Source organism: Hippichthys cyanospilos, chromosome 1 (assembly GCF_059441005.1).
Source record: "Hippichthys cyanospilos isolate Australia breed blue-spotted pipefish chromosome 1, RoL_Hcya_1.0, whole genome shotgun sequence".
Lineage (NCBI taxonomy): Eukaryota > Metazoa > Chordata > Actinopteri > Syngnathiformes > Syngnathidae > Hippichthys > Hippichthys cyanospilos.
In genome coordinates this window covers 9,976,665-9,992,144 of record NC_142369.1, presented here as the reverse complement: position 1 = coordinate 9,992,144, position 15,480 = coordinate 9,976,665, and the positions used below count along the sequence as shown (strand labels likewise).

At 39.9% G+C, this 15,480-nt stretch overlaps 1 protein-coding gene across 3 annotated transcripts in view; it reads left to right on the top strand.

Moving 5' to 3' along the window:
• The window catches only part of taok3a (TAO kinase 3a), a 51,396-nt gene that overhangs the window by 24,390 nt on the left and 11,526 nt on the right, over nucleotides 1-15,480 (top strand). For 2 of the 3 annotated variants that reach the window (XM_088419317.1, XM_088419307.1), the window contains exons 3-14: nucleotides 1,188-1,415; nucleotides 1,587-1,658; nucleotides 1,875-1,976; nucleotides 2,062-2,107; nucleotides 2,875-2,971; nucleotides 3,404-3,517; nucleotides 4,640-4,731; nucleotides 4,813-4,906; nucleotides 7,172-7,253; nucleotides 9,040-9,207; nucleotides 9,434-9,619; nucleotides 9,946-10,047. In XM_088419317.1, coding sequence (XP_088275443.1) covers nucleotides 1,284-1,415; nucleotides 1,587-1,658; nucleotides 1,875-1,976; nucleotides 2,062-2,107; nucleotides 2,875-2,971; nucleotides 3,404-3,517; nucleotides 4,640-4,731; nucleotides 4,813-4,906; nucleotides 7,172-7,253; nucleotides 9,040-9,207; nucleotides 9,434-9,619; nucleotides 9,946-10,047 — 1,287 coding nt within the window. In that variant the 5' untranslated portion in view covers nucleotides 1,188-1,283. Of the gene's footprint in view, nucleotides 1-1,187; nucleotides 1,416-1,586; nucleotides 1,659-1,874; nucleotides 1,977-2,061; nucleotides 2,108-2,874; nucleotides 2,972-3,403; nucleotides 3,518-4,639; nucleotides 4,732-4,812; nucleotides 4,907-7,171; nucleotides 7,254-9,039; nucleotides 9,208-9,433; nucleotides 9,620-9,945; nucleotides 10,048-15,179; nucleotides 15,324-15,480 lie in introns of those variants that run through there. The other variant, XM_088419326.1, reaches the window with a different exon arrangement.

The window sequence follows — 15,480 nt, the reverse complement described above, 5'->3', positions numbered from 1 at the left end:
GTTTTAGAGGCCTCTATTATCGTAAATAGTTCTCAACACATTTTCTCAAACTTCCTTTGTCCTCCACGAAAGTGGTTTGTGATTTTTCAAAATAAGACATTAGAAAACATCCACATTTACTTTAAAAAATAATAAATGGTCATCTTGCTAGTTTCCCAGACATGTGTATCTACTTTTTCTGTCTCTTGTTTATTTTGGGTTCATTCTACTACCGACTGTGGTTAACTATTTTGTTTGACATTGTGTAAAACTGAAAGAAGAAGACTGAAAATAATTTCAGCTCAGCCTATATTTGCGGAACTTTCTGGAACGTGAAATTCTCTTTTGTCCTGCTCTTTATGCCTCCAGAAAGTGATGACTCTAGATTGATTTTCTGATATTGTTTTTTTTTTTTTTTTTTTTGGTCTTTACCAATGAGTAGTCATAGAGGGCAGAAACCAATATCGATCCTAATTTTCAGTAAAACTCAACTCAATTTGTTGAAATGTTTTTAAGCATTATTACTGAACAACTTCAGATTTACATTTTTTTAGATCTTACACTACAGTATCTTTGCTTCGAGAATTATAATAGTCCAGGATATTCTATTGTCAACAGCATGTCTTAAAATGTTTAATGAAAACTTGTCAATAGCTCTCTATAGTTTTCTACACTTTCGAAATGTTCAAAACAATAGAAATTTTAGACTTTGATGTGTTTTTTTTTTCGTTAACAGGAGCACTGGGTGTTTATTTGCTTTCAGTAAACTTTTCAATCCATCCATGTCGCCCACACCGTGCTAGCTAGCTGTAGAACGGCCCAGTTTGCAAATTACCTCCACGCTAGCACGTCATAAAAGGCCAACAGCCTAGTAACAACAAAGACGTTGAGACACTACTGAGATAACTCTATTTGACTGATTGCTTAATAGTTTAATGTAATGCTAATTAGCCGGCTAAAACATGCACAAACACTTCTTCCCTCACGAAAATATGCAATGACGCATTTGGGTCACATGGAAATATTCAGAATCTGCTTTTATTTCCAACTCTACTCAATGCGGGTCATCCGGTTCCATATTCTACCCAATGAGTATTTAAATATGGAAAGTCTGGACTGTAATCCAGTGGAACTACTTGAGCCTTGAAGTTTAACGTCCGTACGCATGTGAACGTGCAATGACTGACTTTTAAGTTTTGGCTTCGCAGTCTTTCCTGGTGTGGCCGGCCAATGCCGGGCCCATCGTGGGCATCCGCCGGCAGTCGCAGAAGTTGCGACAGCGTGCCCGCGAGCGCCCCCTAGCCATGCCGTCGTCCACGCGGAAGGGGGCGCCTAAGGACCCCGAGCTGGCCGAGCTCTTCTTCAAAGACGACCCCGAAGATGTCTTCTGCGACCTGCACGAGATCGGACATGGCAGCTTCGGGGCCGTCTACTTCGTAAGTCCTTTCCACAGCAGAAAAAAGTCAATTGATAGCAACTGGTGGGTGCAAGGAATGACACAGTGCCTTAAAATTAACAAGGGTTTTTAAAAATGTTATTTTGTTATTTTATTTGACAATTATCAAATGCTGCCTCTGAAAATGTGTGCATGAAATCTGTTTTCTTAGGCCCGAAACTCATATTCCAACGAGGTGGTGGCCATCAAGAAGATGTCCTACAATGGCAAGCAGACCACAGAAGTAAGACGCCCGCACACACACACACACACACACACACACACACACACACACACACACACACACACACACACTCAAAAGTTTCAAGAGGGCATTGAAACAACCATTACATTGCAAGTTGGCATGACAGGGAAGTGTGATGATTAGCCTTGAATCTCTATTTTTGTAGAGCGCCCCTAGTGGCATGATTCCAGTAATTGTTGTGATTTTGTTGCACAGAAATGGCAGGACATCATAAAGGAGGTGAAATTTTTGGGGCAGTTGCGTCACCCCAATACCATCGAATACAAAGGCTGCTACCTAAAAGACAACACTGCCTGGGTGAATATTTGTTTTGGTCCAATGAGATTGTTTTAGATGTCGGTCAAATGAATAATGAGGATTTCTTTCTTGTCCTTTCCGAAAGCTGGTGATGGAGTACTGCCTGGGCTCTGCATCTGATTTGCTCGAGGGTACGTTTGTTTTTTGGGGGCACTTTGAAAACACTGGATTGATATTTGCATGGATACGTATATCATTGATAAGGGGAATTTTTCGGTATAAGGGCTTGTAATGCAGATAGAAGCTAACTTTTTTTTCAACGTAGTCTCTATGCGCTATTCTTCTATGAATTTCAACTGGTTTGCCCCCATTCAGCAAACAAAAACTTGATAACTGAACACTGTTCAGTCCTGGAGCATGCTTCTTGGTCAGCCATCTTTGTTAATCACCAAAAATTATTATTTTTTTTTAAATCTACAAAACAAATTAAATTCAGCTGCACAAGAAGTCAAACTTAAACTTTAAAGTAAGCTTCTATCTGTATTAGAAGTACTTATACTGAAAAAATCACCTTGTATATTGAATGACCCTCGTATACTGTGTGTGTATTAATATAATATATATATATATATATATATATATATATATATATATATATATATGTGTGTATATGTAAATGTAGTGCTGTCAGGCGATCATATTATTTAACAAGTCAATCACAAAATTTTTGCTCGAAGGACTAATTGTGATTAGGTGGTGACAAGGTGTGGATATATATATATATATATATATATATATATATATATATAATATATATATATATATATATATATATATATAATATATATATATATATATATATATATATATAATATATATATATACACACACATAATAGGTGTATACTGCACATTTTGTACGTGTACAAATATTTTATTTTTCCTTTTTTTATCCTAAGTTCACAAGAAACCACTGCAAGAGATCGAAATCGCCGCCATTACCCACGGTGCCTTGCTCGGACTGGCTTACTTACATTCCCACAATATGATTCACAGGTGAGTGAGTCGGTAAGCCAGTGGGGTGACCTTTCATCTCCAGGCACTGTATCTAGCATCGCTTATCATTTATGATTTGCCTTACCGAGACCTTTGGACTGTTAAACGTCAACGGCGCAATAAAACACAAATGGTGATACAAGGACACGTGGAAAAAAAATGGACTATATGTTGGGGTTCGTTTAATCTATTTGTGTTACACATTAAAAAACAAGAAATAAATGAATAATGGCAGTTCATTGAAGACAATATTTATCCAAATGTTGAATTTTTTTAAAATATATATTTCTTTGGCTGAAGTGTTGATGGAAACGAACATTTTGAAATGTGTTCTTTTCATCAAGAGTTTTTCATGGAAAATGTAGCAAAGCTTAAAAATATTTGTGAAATATTGTTTTCTCCAGTCGCATCTGCTTTCTTGTGCGTCTTTAGAGACGTGAAGGCAGGGAACATCCTGCTGACAGAGCCCGGACAGGTCAAGCTCGCCGACTTTGGCTCTGCTTCCATCGCCTCGCCTGCCAACTCCTTCGTTGGGACGCCCTACTGGTGAGAGATTCAATCCAAACATTCAATCCCTGGTGAGAGTTTCAAAGGAGGCTTCCATGTTTTGCTTTGGGTTTTGAAGTTGGGTTTTGCCATTAGCTTAAGGCACTCCTTCTCAAGTAGGGGGGCGCTATGCGATGGCAGGGGGACACTGGCTTTGCGTTTGTGCTGTGTGATGTAATTGCACATCTGCGGCACTAGGTGGTACTGTGGCGGTCTCATTGTCAAAGTCTGTGCAGGGGTTAGAAAGATTTGAACTTGTTTCAACATGTTTTTCTAAATCACATTATGGATTTAGGTGAAAAAAACAGCTCAATGTTTTAAATCTTTTTCTTCTGGTTAAAATGTTAAACATATTGGTGTGAATGTTCCAGATCAATTTACATGTATTATTATTTATCCATTTAATTTTTTTTCATCATCAAACTGTTCAGTTGGTCAAAAATGGCCCTAGTTTGAATAGGGATCGACATACAGTATTTTTTTTATTTTATTTCAGGCACTTTGATGTATTTTAAGCTATTTTTTTCAGATTCAGAATGAGCTGTAACCTGTATAAACTCCTGTAAAAATTTACATTTGTTAACTTTTTCTGAAAGTTTATTTAAATTGCTTTTTTCTTTTGTTAATATTAAAAAGGAGACCATTTTAGGTACAGGTCTACAATTCACATAAACAATGATCTCATTTATAGTCACCTCAGCAAATGGGAGTGTGAAATGTCTCTCTTTCCTTGAGGGGACCCTTGTAAAAAAATAATTGAGAAACAGTGGGGTTAAAGTTTCACACAAACGGTTAAGTTTATGTTAAGTTTAAGTTATTAAAAACATAACATTTAGTCGCATTGAGCATGAACACACTACCTAGCATCACTGGTCTCAACATATGGTAATAACACTTGATCAAACTAGTTTGTCTCGATCTACTTATAATATGCGGATTAGCTGTTGATACATTGTTTTTCCTTGTGAACAACACAAAACAAAAAACACTGTTTTTTTTGGGTCTGAAACTGAGTACCGTTGTTTTTGCTCTAATTTAATGTGGAAATCGGATTTGCAACAAAAGTTATTTTTTGTGGAGTGAGGGAAACCTGTAACAAAGTCTTTTTGTGAATGTGGTCAGGATGGCACCCGAAGTAATCCTGGCCATGGACGAGGGCCAGTATGAAGGAAAAGTGGACATCTGGTCACTGGGGATCACATGCATCGAATTAGGTAGCCACACTTTGATTGCCGTAGTTGGTTTATGTCTCCCGTTTGGTGCAAAAGGGTAACCTTTCTTGCATGTGCTTCCAGCTGAACGCAAGCCGCCATTGTTCAACATGAACGCCATGAGTGCCTTATATCATATCGCGCAGAACGACTCACCCACACTGCAGTCCAATGAGTGGTAAGGCACCAACGTACCTCCTGTGCTCTAACATGTCATACCATAACGATAGAATACTGTACCATCACATACCATGTGACATCATATATACCGCATTTTCCGTACTATAACGCGCACCGGATTATAGGGCGCACCCTCTATTAATGACATATTTTAAAACGTTTTCCATATATAAGGCGCACCGGATTATAAAGCGCACCCTCAATTAATGACACATTTTAAAACTTCAGTCACACTGTAGTAATACTCAAAGTAATAACAATAATAACACAAATAATAACTCTAAGCTCTCAATAGCATAATAACTCAATGTCAATATGAGCAACCTTGTTCAACTGTAAACACACAAAAGAAACAGCTAAAGCTTACTTTATCACTTCATTCCCCATCGACCAATCCCAATCTCAATATTGATCCATATATAAGGCGCACCTGATTATAAGGCGTAATATCAGCTTTTTAAAAAAATCTAGGCTTTTAGGTGCGCCTAAAATACGGTACATTACAATACGATACACTGTAATACAATAACTTACTTTTTTTAAATTCACTTAGTTTGAAGGAATTTATGAGCAGTGGTTCTCAAATGGGGGTACTAGTACTCCTGGGGGTATTTGATGGAACAAACAAAGATTCTCAGGTTCGACACAACTTGTCATGTGCCACCTCTCGTCACCTGTCAAATTCTAGATTTATTTTTGTGACCACATCTCTACTATGATCCCAAAAGAGGACACATTAAAGTAATCATTACTTGATTACTGTAGTACTTGAATTCTTAAAAGTTCATTTTCAAATCATTGATTTTTATAGACAAGTTACCAATAATCAAAGTATTAAAAAACATTTTTTTTGCCTCGTCTAATTGACAAAAATAAACACATCTTCACAATAAAAGCACTATTTGTGCATATGATGCATGTATTTGACTGTTTGAAGACCCTAAATGTAATGTGAAGCTAATTCAACAGCTAATGTCTTATCGTAAGGTTATTTTTAGATTCCAGGCAGTATGCTGCTCCATTTATTATTGATTGCCTGATCGTACTGTATTTACATGCTACGTACATACGTATGAGGTTCATAGCAGGGGCTGCATTAGATATGGTACACATTGCTTTGCGAATCAAGATAACCATCTACAGTCCATAAATATCGGCCCATGACCACAAATCTTCTCTTTTTTGCTCTAAAAGCCACCACAATATGTGCTGAAAAGCAGTCTTTCAGCCTGAATTAGAAGGAATTTACATCCAAATCATTTGAATGCCGGTGCAGGAATGACATCACTCAGTTGTCAAACTCCAAAAGCTAGCAAATGACACTACGGCCGCCGGCCTCATTTACATCATTTACCACTTATATGCAGACTTGTCGGGATATCAGCGGATGGCAAGTGAAGCGGGCTGTTAACAACTTGGAACTAAAAGCTCCTCAAGACTGTTGAGATGATCGTCACTTCAGAAAACATCTTCTGCTGCAGGTTTACTCGTGCCACCTAACGGACTTTGCCGACCATTAAGACCCTATCGTCGCTGGGAATGACAATTGGGCCAGTTACAAGAACACTCTGCAGGAGCTACTTAGGTGTACTTATGTATGACAATCAAGAGAAGAATTTGCTCGCAGAGTTAAGACAGAAAGTTCAAACCTGGAAAACCGTAAAGCCAGATTAGAATTTGACGGGGAAAAAAAGCCTCTTGCAAAGGTGATGAGAAGAAAAGAGTATGTTGAAGGAAATCAACTCTTTGTGATCCAAAGAATGGTGATGGTAGTGTCAAGGCCGGGTGGGTGTGTGGCTGCCAAGTTTTACTTTTTGATGGTATGAGCTCTGACAAAAGCACTGTTGAATTCTTAAGCGTTTCGAGCTTTCCGACTATGCTCCATACACTCGATAAATGGACGGCGCTTCATAGTGCAGATGGACAATGACCCACCTGAAGCCACTAAATTAGTATACTGCCATACAATGTTGTGACCTGAACCCAACTGAGCATGCAATTCACTTTTTGAACTGGAAAAAACTGAAAGAAAACCGCTCCAAGTGGCAACAAGGAGGAAGTGAAGTCAATTGGAATCACGAGGAAGAAATCCAGCATCTGCAAATGGCCTTGTTTCTTTCCACACCTAAACCGACAGCAAAACTTTTTTCGACCTCTAATATATAGTATTTATTACGTTGCCTACTACTCATGTCATGTTACTGTTGTTCTCAAAATAATATATATTTCATAACATGCGTGTTTATGATGTATTTTTGCGCAGGTCTGACCCTTTTCGAAGCTTTGTGGACTACTGCCTACTGAAAATTCCTCAGGACCGACCCTCATCAGGAGAGCTGCTACGAGTGAGTGCTAGATAAAGATTTTTCACTAAGGTCATCCCTGAAGATACTCATATATATATATATATATATATATATATATATGTATGTATGTGTATATATATATATATATATATACCCTAAGAAATCCCAAACAGGCACGGGGAGAATATGCAAACACCACACAGGATGGCCGTAGCCAGAATCAAACGTGCTCATGATTCCGGCTACGGCCGTCCTGCGTGGTGTCTGTGTGGTGTTTGCATATTCTCCCCGTGCCTGTGTGGGATTTCTCAGGGGATACTATGGTGGAGATATATATATATATATATATAAAATATAGTGTCTTTTACATTACATGTGGCTCGGTTGCACAGCCTCAATCTTTGAATTTCTTCAAATGCAGTGCTGGCACCCTGCAGAGGAGCTGGAATGAGGTCAAAGAGAGCAGGATTAAAATGAGATTACAAATAGTGTGTTCCGCCAGTTGACCGGGTCACAAACATTGTTACTCCATTCAAGAGAAACACACACAATATTACAAGTATACACGTGTCATACATGAAGATAATAACTACAGAGGCCACGTTGCGTGACTGACAGCAAACAGGCGCTCCAGCTTCACCGCTGAATCCCCATGTGGGTGTTTGGACTGTGACGTTGACGAAATATAATGTTAAAATCTCAGCTGTGGTTTTGATTTAAGGAAACCAGATTGAACGGTTACATTTGTAAAGGCACCACCCTGGAATTGTCACACACAGTATGACATGAATGACTCTCACTGAAACAGTTGAAAATGCTCCATTCTTGAATCATAACGTACTCCAAGGATCGAGATGGATATCCAATTGAGTAATTGTGATTTATTTATTTATTTTTTTTTGCAGTGATTGCTCATGAACGCACCACTCACATGCACACACCGCTCACATGCGCAATCACTCGCACGCTCCACTTGTGGCGGCGTGATGTTTATTTTTAGAGCGTGATGCCATTCAAGTCTACTGCGTTCGGGACGAATGGAAAGTGCAATGCTACAAGTTGCAAATGAACGGTCAAATGGACCTTTGGTACCCGTCGCTATGGCTTGCCTACGTCGACTTGCAACATGATAGAAACGAGTCACTGAAAATGTCCTCGGCTGTTTACGAGTACAAAAGATGCAGACCGGTTAATGCGACTAATTAGTGAGTCAAATTCCTTATATTCACCGTGTCACATTTGTTTTTATCAGCAAGTCGTTTGACGAAATTCAAAATAGCAAATCATTCATTTAAAAAATACCCGCAAATCTGTGTGTTTTTCTTCTTCTTTTAGAATAGAATTGATTTGGCCTTTGTTGACATTCTATTTTCTTGTCCCCTCCCTATACACCCAAAACAATGAATACAACCAAATGAAACGCTTTTTAATTCACTTATCCGAGCAGAATTCTAAACTCTTTAAAACAAACCAAAAAAATCCCTCAATGCATGTTTTTCATTTTGATTGAGCTACATTTTTTGTTTTTACGTTGGTCTTGATTTGCATTGGACCTTTGTCTAGTGTTTGGGCCGTCTTACTTAAATTAAAACATTTTAAACCACTGTATTATGCTATCAGTAGTTGATATCATAAACCCAAAAGACATTTGTACAAATCAAGAAATGTGAGAAATTTCCCCTTTAGTGTTGCTGCACTTTAACATGATAGAAGAAGTCGTTTTTCTGTGTGACTCACAGGTGCCCTCTAGTGACTCTTCTTATGTTAACAAGTTCAACTAAAGCTTTTTTTTTCTCTCAAGTTTTCTTTTTCCTTTCTTCTCCAGCACGACTTTGTGCGACGGGAGAGGTCACCGAGGATCCTGCTGGACCTGATCCAGAGGACCAAAGATGCTGTGCGCGAGCTGGACAACCTGCAGTACCGCAAAATGAAGAAGATCCTCTACCAAGAAAAGCACAACGGGCCAATGGGGGAGAGCCAGGAGGACGAGGAGGTAGGACTACCTGTTTAGCCTTTGGCCACCTTACAAAAAGAACAAACTGCAAAAGTCCTCCGAAAGAGAAGCCAAGTGTGCTCGCTTCAAGCTGTTTGGAGGACTGTCATAACTGAATAATTTCTGAATCTATGAGTCTATGAGTTATTCCATAGATCAATTGAATAACAAGATAGAAATTCAAAAGGGCATGTGCATATGCGACTTTGTGGACATGGACTTGCAGGACAGCGAGGGGGCCAGCTGTAAAATGAACAGCCTGGGAAGCAACCACTCCATACCCAGCACTTCGGTTAGCACAGGTAGCCAGAGCAGCAGCGTCAACAGCCTGCAGGAGGTTATGGACGACATGAGCTTGATGCACCCGCATGACTTTGGGGGCACCCTGGACTCCTCCATGACCACCGATAAGGTATTTTCGCCTAAACCGGCCGTGTAAGATGGGTATTAAGGTTTGCATTTTCACTCAATTTCTCTTTCTGGGCTGCGACCAAGCGAGTTTTGTCATTAAATAGTACAAGCATGAAATATGTGACTTCGGCACTCAGCAGGTAGAATTCACTGCCAAAACAGTTTGTGTAGGGTCCTCGGCAGATATAACACAATTATCTTTTAACTATTATCTATTAACACACTTATCTGTATTCTTCACATGCTTTTTTTTTTTTAAACTGCTAACAAAGGTTAGATTCATCTTGAAGAAACAGGGTCAAAAAATATGTGTTTTTTATGTGCCAGGAGCAGCAGTACAAATGGGATGACAGCATTCACCCTAAGAGCAGCCAGGCCCAAAACTACAAGAATCAGGCCCGCTTTGCCACCATCAAGTCTGCATCGTTGGTGAGTTGCTTTGCTTTCCTGAAGATGACCTCTGTCAAGGTTGCTTAGTCTGCCAATGTTGCCTAGTCACATCACTTTTTCCAGAAAGAAAAGAGAATATTACATAACAATTCCCACACAAATTTGAGAAAATCTCATGTAAGATGTAGGATACCAGGCCGCAGCAGTGTAAGCTTTTTTTTGTTTTGCCTAAATGGGTTGCATAGGATACGCACTGACTCTGTTGACGTATCAACATATACTTGTAGTGTACCCTCCCATTGATACTCTTTGGAATGCTGGCATTGCGCGATTTGGCTTAAAGCAACATGTTGTTGTAGTAGGTGGCATCTGCTCCTTAAATGGGCAGCATGAAACGCATCGGGGGTGCAGAATTATTAGGCAAATGAACACATCAACCTCTTTATGCATGTTGTCTTACTCCAAGTTATATATGCAGAAGCATATCAGGTTATGTGCATCTCTGTGATGAGAAGGCGTGTGGTCTAATGAAATCAGCACCCTGTATCAGGTGTGCATAATTATTAGGCTACTTCCTTTCCTTTGGCAAAATGGGTCAGAAGAGGGACTTAACAGGCTCCAAAAAATCAAAAATAGCGAAATATCTTGCAGAGGGATGCAGCGCTCTTAAAATTTCCAAGCTTCTAAAGCGTGATCATCGAACAATCAAGGCTTCCATTCAAAATAGTCAACAGGGTCGCAAGAAGCGTGTCGACAAACCAAGGCGCAAAATAACTTCCCATGGACTGAGAAAAGTCAAGCGTGCAGCTGCCAAGATGCCACTTGCCACCAGTTTTGCCATATTTCAGAGCTGCAACATCACTTGAGTGCCCAAAAGCACAAGGTGTGCAATACTCAGAGACAGAAAGGCTGAAAAACCACTGAACAAGACACACAAGCTGAAATGTCAAGACTGGGCCAAGAAATATCTCAAGACTGATTTTTCTAAGGTTTTATGGACTGATGTAATGAGAGGGAGTCTTGATGGGCCAGATGGATGGGCCCGTGGCTCCAGTCCGACTCAGACGCCTGCAAGGCTGAGGTGGTGTACCGGTATGGGCTGGTATCATCAAAGATGACCTTGTGGGACCTTTTCAGGTTGAGGATAGAGTCAAGCTGAACTCCCGGTCCGACTGCCAGTTTCTGGAAGACACCTTGTTCAAGCAATGAACAGGGAGAAGAAAAACATGATTTTCATTCAGGACAATGTCCAATCACACACATCCAAGTACTCCGGGATGTGGCTGGCAAAAAGGGCTCCTTGTTTCCCTGATTCGAACCCCATAGAGAACCTGTGGTACCTCATCAAACGCGAGATTTACAAGGAGGAAAAACAGAACACCTCTCTGAACAGTGTCTGGTAGGCTGTGTTGAGCAGTTATATTGATTTCGCTGGTGAAAATCAATAACTGAAATGGGTATATACGTATTTGTTTTTTGTGAAGTTGCCTAATAATTACACACAGTAATCATCGGCTGCACACACAGATACCCTTCGGAAATAGCTAAAATTAAAAAAGCGATACTCCAACTTCCAAAAATATTCAGCTTTGATATTAATGAGTCTTTTGGGTCCATCAAGAATATGCTTGTCGTTCTATAATAAAATGTATCCTCAAAAATACAACTTGCCTAATAATTCTGCACTCCCTAGTAACTCAGCATAAATTAGCATATTATCTGTATAATCCTAATTTGCTGTTTTATGGGCTTTCACTGTGGCTGCATTTGGCCTGCAACCACAGAGACATAACATTGATGGCAGCAGGTGGAGTTTTCTGCCTGAACAGGCTGCATGAAATGTTTGGTGGCCTTCTCAATGTTAGAAATTTTTCTTTTTAGCTCTCAACCTTGTATTTTTTGTTACATTGGCAGCACCAGTTGAAGTTTTGTGTGTGTGTGTGTGTGTGTGTGTGTGTGTGTGTGTGTGTGCTCCTGTACTTGTGAGAGCCATTTTGAGTTTTCCTGACATGTTCAGACCTCTTTATGAAGCTCAAGACTTGCTTTAGGAGGATAGGATTCGTTTGGGGGGTGAGTTTAGGTGCTAGAAAATGTATTATGTCAATTGATGTCCCCATAAGTATAGGTGCACAAACGTGTGTGTGTGTGTGTGTGTGTGTGTGTTTCTGTACGGCTATACCGTTTTGAGTTTCCTTCCGACATTGTGAGGACATTTAGGCCGGTCCTCACTTGTTTGGATCTCTTTTTGAGGGTCAAGATTTGCTTTTTGAGTAGAGATGATTTTGGATTATTGTTAAAGTTAGGGCAGTGCTTCTGAAATAGTGGGGTGAGGTGGTTATTTTTTTCTGTTTTAGACTAAGGTGTAACCTGTATAAACACTGTAAAAAATAATCAACAGTTGTTGAAAGTTGATTGCTATTGCACGGTTATTTTTTTCTTTTTTAGACTAAGCTGTAACTCGTATAAATGCTGTAAAAATAATGAACAGTTGTTGAAAGTTGATTGATGCTGCTTTTTTCTTTTGTTAATGTTAAAAAGGATACAGGTTTAGGTAAACTTATACAATTTTTATAGATAATAATCTTATTTATAATCAGCGTATCGAATTTGGGGAGGCGTGAAAAATGTTCCCTTTACCCGGGGGGGTCTTGGCAAAATGTAATTGAGAAGCACTGGGTTAGGGTAAGGATTAAGCAATCACTTCTGATGGTTAAGCTTAAGAGCTTGCAAATGCAGATTGGCCATGAATGTCCTCATAAGTATAGCCGCACAAATGTGTGTTTGTGTGCTTGATCGATTCTACGTGGACGTGTCAACATTTATTGTACATTATTATGTTTACTATGCATTGTTTGTATTTTGTTTTGGATTTTAATTTTTCCTTGATACGCCATTAGCATCAAATATTTGGCATCAACACGTGGAGTTTGCCGCCTAAACGGTCTGCGTGAGGTAGTCGGTGGACGACTCAACGCGCTCGTGTTAAATGTATCACGGCGTGTTGTTACGTTGGAGCGACGGGTCTTGATTTTCTTGAAACACCGCGAGTCTAAGATCTATGGCAGCTGCAGCCACCTTAACGGGCTGCTGCTGCGTCCAGTGTTTTCATTTCACGTCTTCTCCCTTTTCCCTTTGTGTGTCTCGCTCGTCTGTTGTCATAGAAACACGCTGTAGTAAGTTGTAGTAAGTCGTCGTGCTTTCACGTGGGCTTTTTAAACCCTCTGTGAACCGCAGTGTGAGCGTGCGTGTGCACGTGTGTGTGCTCACAATGTCCTTGACAAATGTGTGAAACGCACACACACACCATACACACATTGGTTCATTACTATGGAGTTCGTGCATGCGTGCAGCCCCCGGGTTGGTGTTGGATGACATCATCTTTTTCTCACGTCCTCAGGCAGGTAGACAAAGAAGCGGGCGCCAGACATTGGCGCTAGCATCTTCACAAATTGCAATGCTGGGAATAATAATCGCCGCGATGATCAAAAGAATGACGGTTGAGGCGATGACATTACACCAGAGGTTTTTGTGAGCCTATTGCACAACGAGAAGTGCGCTCCACCAAAAGGGCACCTCTGTTGTTGGAGAGTGGCGAGTCCGAATCAAGTGAACGCTGTCAGGATGAGGGAGGGGGATCAGAGGTTATTATAGGTCAAAGCAGACCTCGCTTGTGAAACAAGGAGGAAATATTTTGAGCAATAATTTTGTGTTTGATTTGCCATGGCTGAACCTTTGTGTGTAGAAAAAAAAGACAACAGTATGTCTATCTTCGACATGATTGATTTAATTCCCGCCCAAGTGTCTTCAATTGTCATTCATTTTCAGTGGTTCTGAAAAGGACATTTTTCTTCCCAGTGGTTCTAATTTTGCAGATATTCCCTACGTTTGTGTCAAAGTAGTGCAAATAAAAGGCAAGTTATTTTACTATGTTACAATATCCCTTTTCAAGCATATCTATAATAAGATAAAGCAATAAGACTACCACAAAGAGCCCTCTATATGAAAATCATGTTTCAAGTGAAAATATCGCAAGAATGCGAGAATTAGTCAATATTAACAAACGCTAGTGACGTCAAAGCACAAACACTACTTTGAGTCACAATTAACTGTCAGAGCACATCAATTATCGGTGTCAATTGTCAAAAATGGTCAAAAATCTCCTTAAATAGAGCACATTCAAAGAAACATTTGTCATTTTTTGGACTCAGCAGCCCATATTTACACAACACCATTAAAATAACTTTGGCTCTAGAAAAACGTTTTTTTGGGGCCACTTATATATATGCTTTTACGGTTGCTATTGTTTTTATTTGATATAATTGGTGTTTTTAAATTAAATGATTATAATGATTATAAATGTCAGAAACTTGCAAATAAATGCGTTCTGAACGACCAACAGTATGTTTTAAATACTTTGCAACATTCAGTATCGTTTCAGAGCCAAATACAAACATGAATGTCAAGACATCGAATTCATAACCCATAACCCATATTAACTAAAGCAGTAAAGAGGAGACTTCTTTGGAAAGCTTTCCAAGACATTCAAATGTCATCGCAAAAGCATTCATGGTCAAATTATTGATCAAAAAGTCAAGTTCCTTAAAATCTTTTAAATTGCCGATTTGGAATACCTGCTTCAATGATATGTCTTCTGCAAAGATCCACCCAGCAGGTCCTGAGATATAATGGCTCAAAGGGAAGTGGCCCCGCCCCTTTTTGGGCTGTAGTTTCCAAACCCCTGCTCCAAATGATCTCAAATTTGACATTTAATGTTGTGCCATCACTATCTATAAATACACCAAGTTTTATTCAAAATGAATATTTTTTTTATATATATAATTCCAGCTCATTTGACTTGCTTAAAAAGATTTGAAAATGAAGAAAGTGAGATAGTGCCAAATGACCAACAAAACACCCACAGGGTTAAAGTGACTGGTTGCTATTTTCCTCACTAACGCACCAAGCCGCCCCCCCATGCCAAGGTCTCGTCAATGAGGTATTCATGTGACCCACCTGCTGCCCGCCGCTTAGTGTTGGTACCAGTAAAAAGGCGGCTTTGTGCGTTCCTTGGCCTCCCTTTGCGTGCCCTGGGCGCCAACCAGGGCCGGCGTTGTCGAGGGGCGGGTGGTCTTTGGTTTCTCCGACCCGAAGACGGAATGCATGCTAGGTCAGAGGACGCTGCCCGACAAAGTGTCCGGATGCCGGTGTGCTTGGCTGCGCTCGCCGCCATGTTGGGTCTGAGGCGTTCAGGCGCCACTTACCAGAAGATGCACAGTGAGGACCGGCTGGATGCGGACCAACCTTTCTGTCTTCAGGTCTGCCGAGTTTATTCATCATGTGGAGCATAACTGCGTAGTATTTGTCTTTAAATTATGCGAAAATGACTGAATTATTCAAGTCTTGATTTTGGAATGGTTTGAATTGCCAAAGGAATCTGGAAGGGGAAGTTTAACATGAAAAAAATACTGCAAT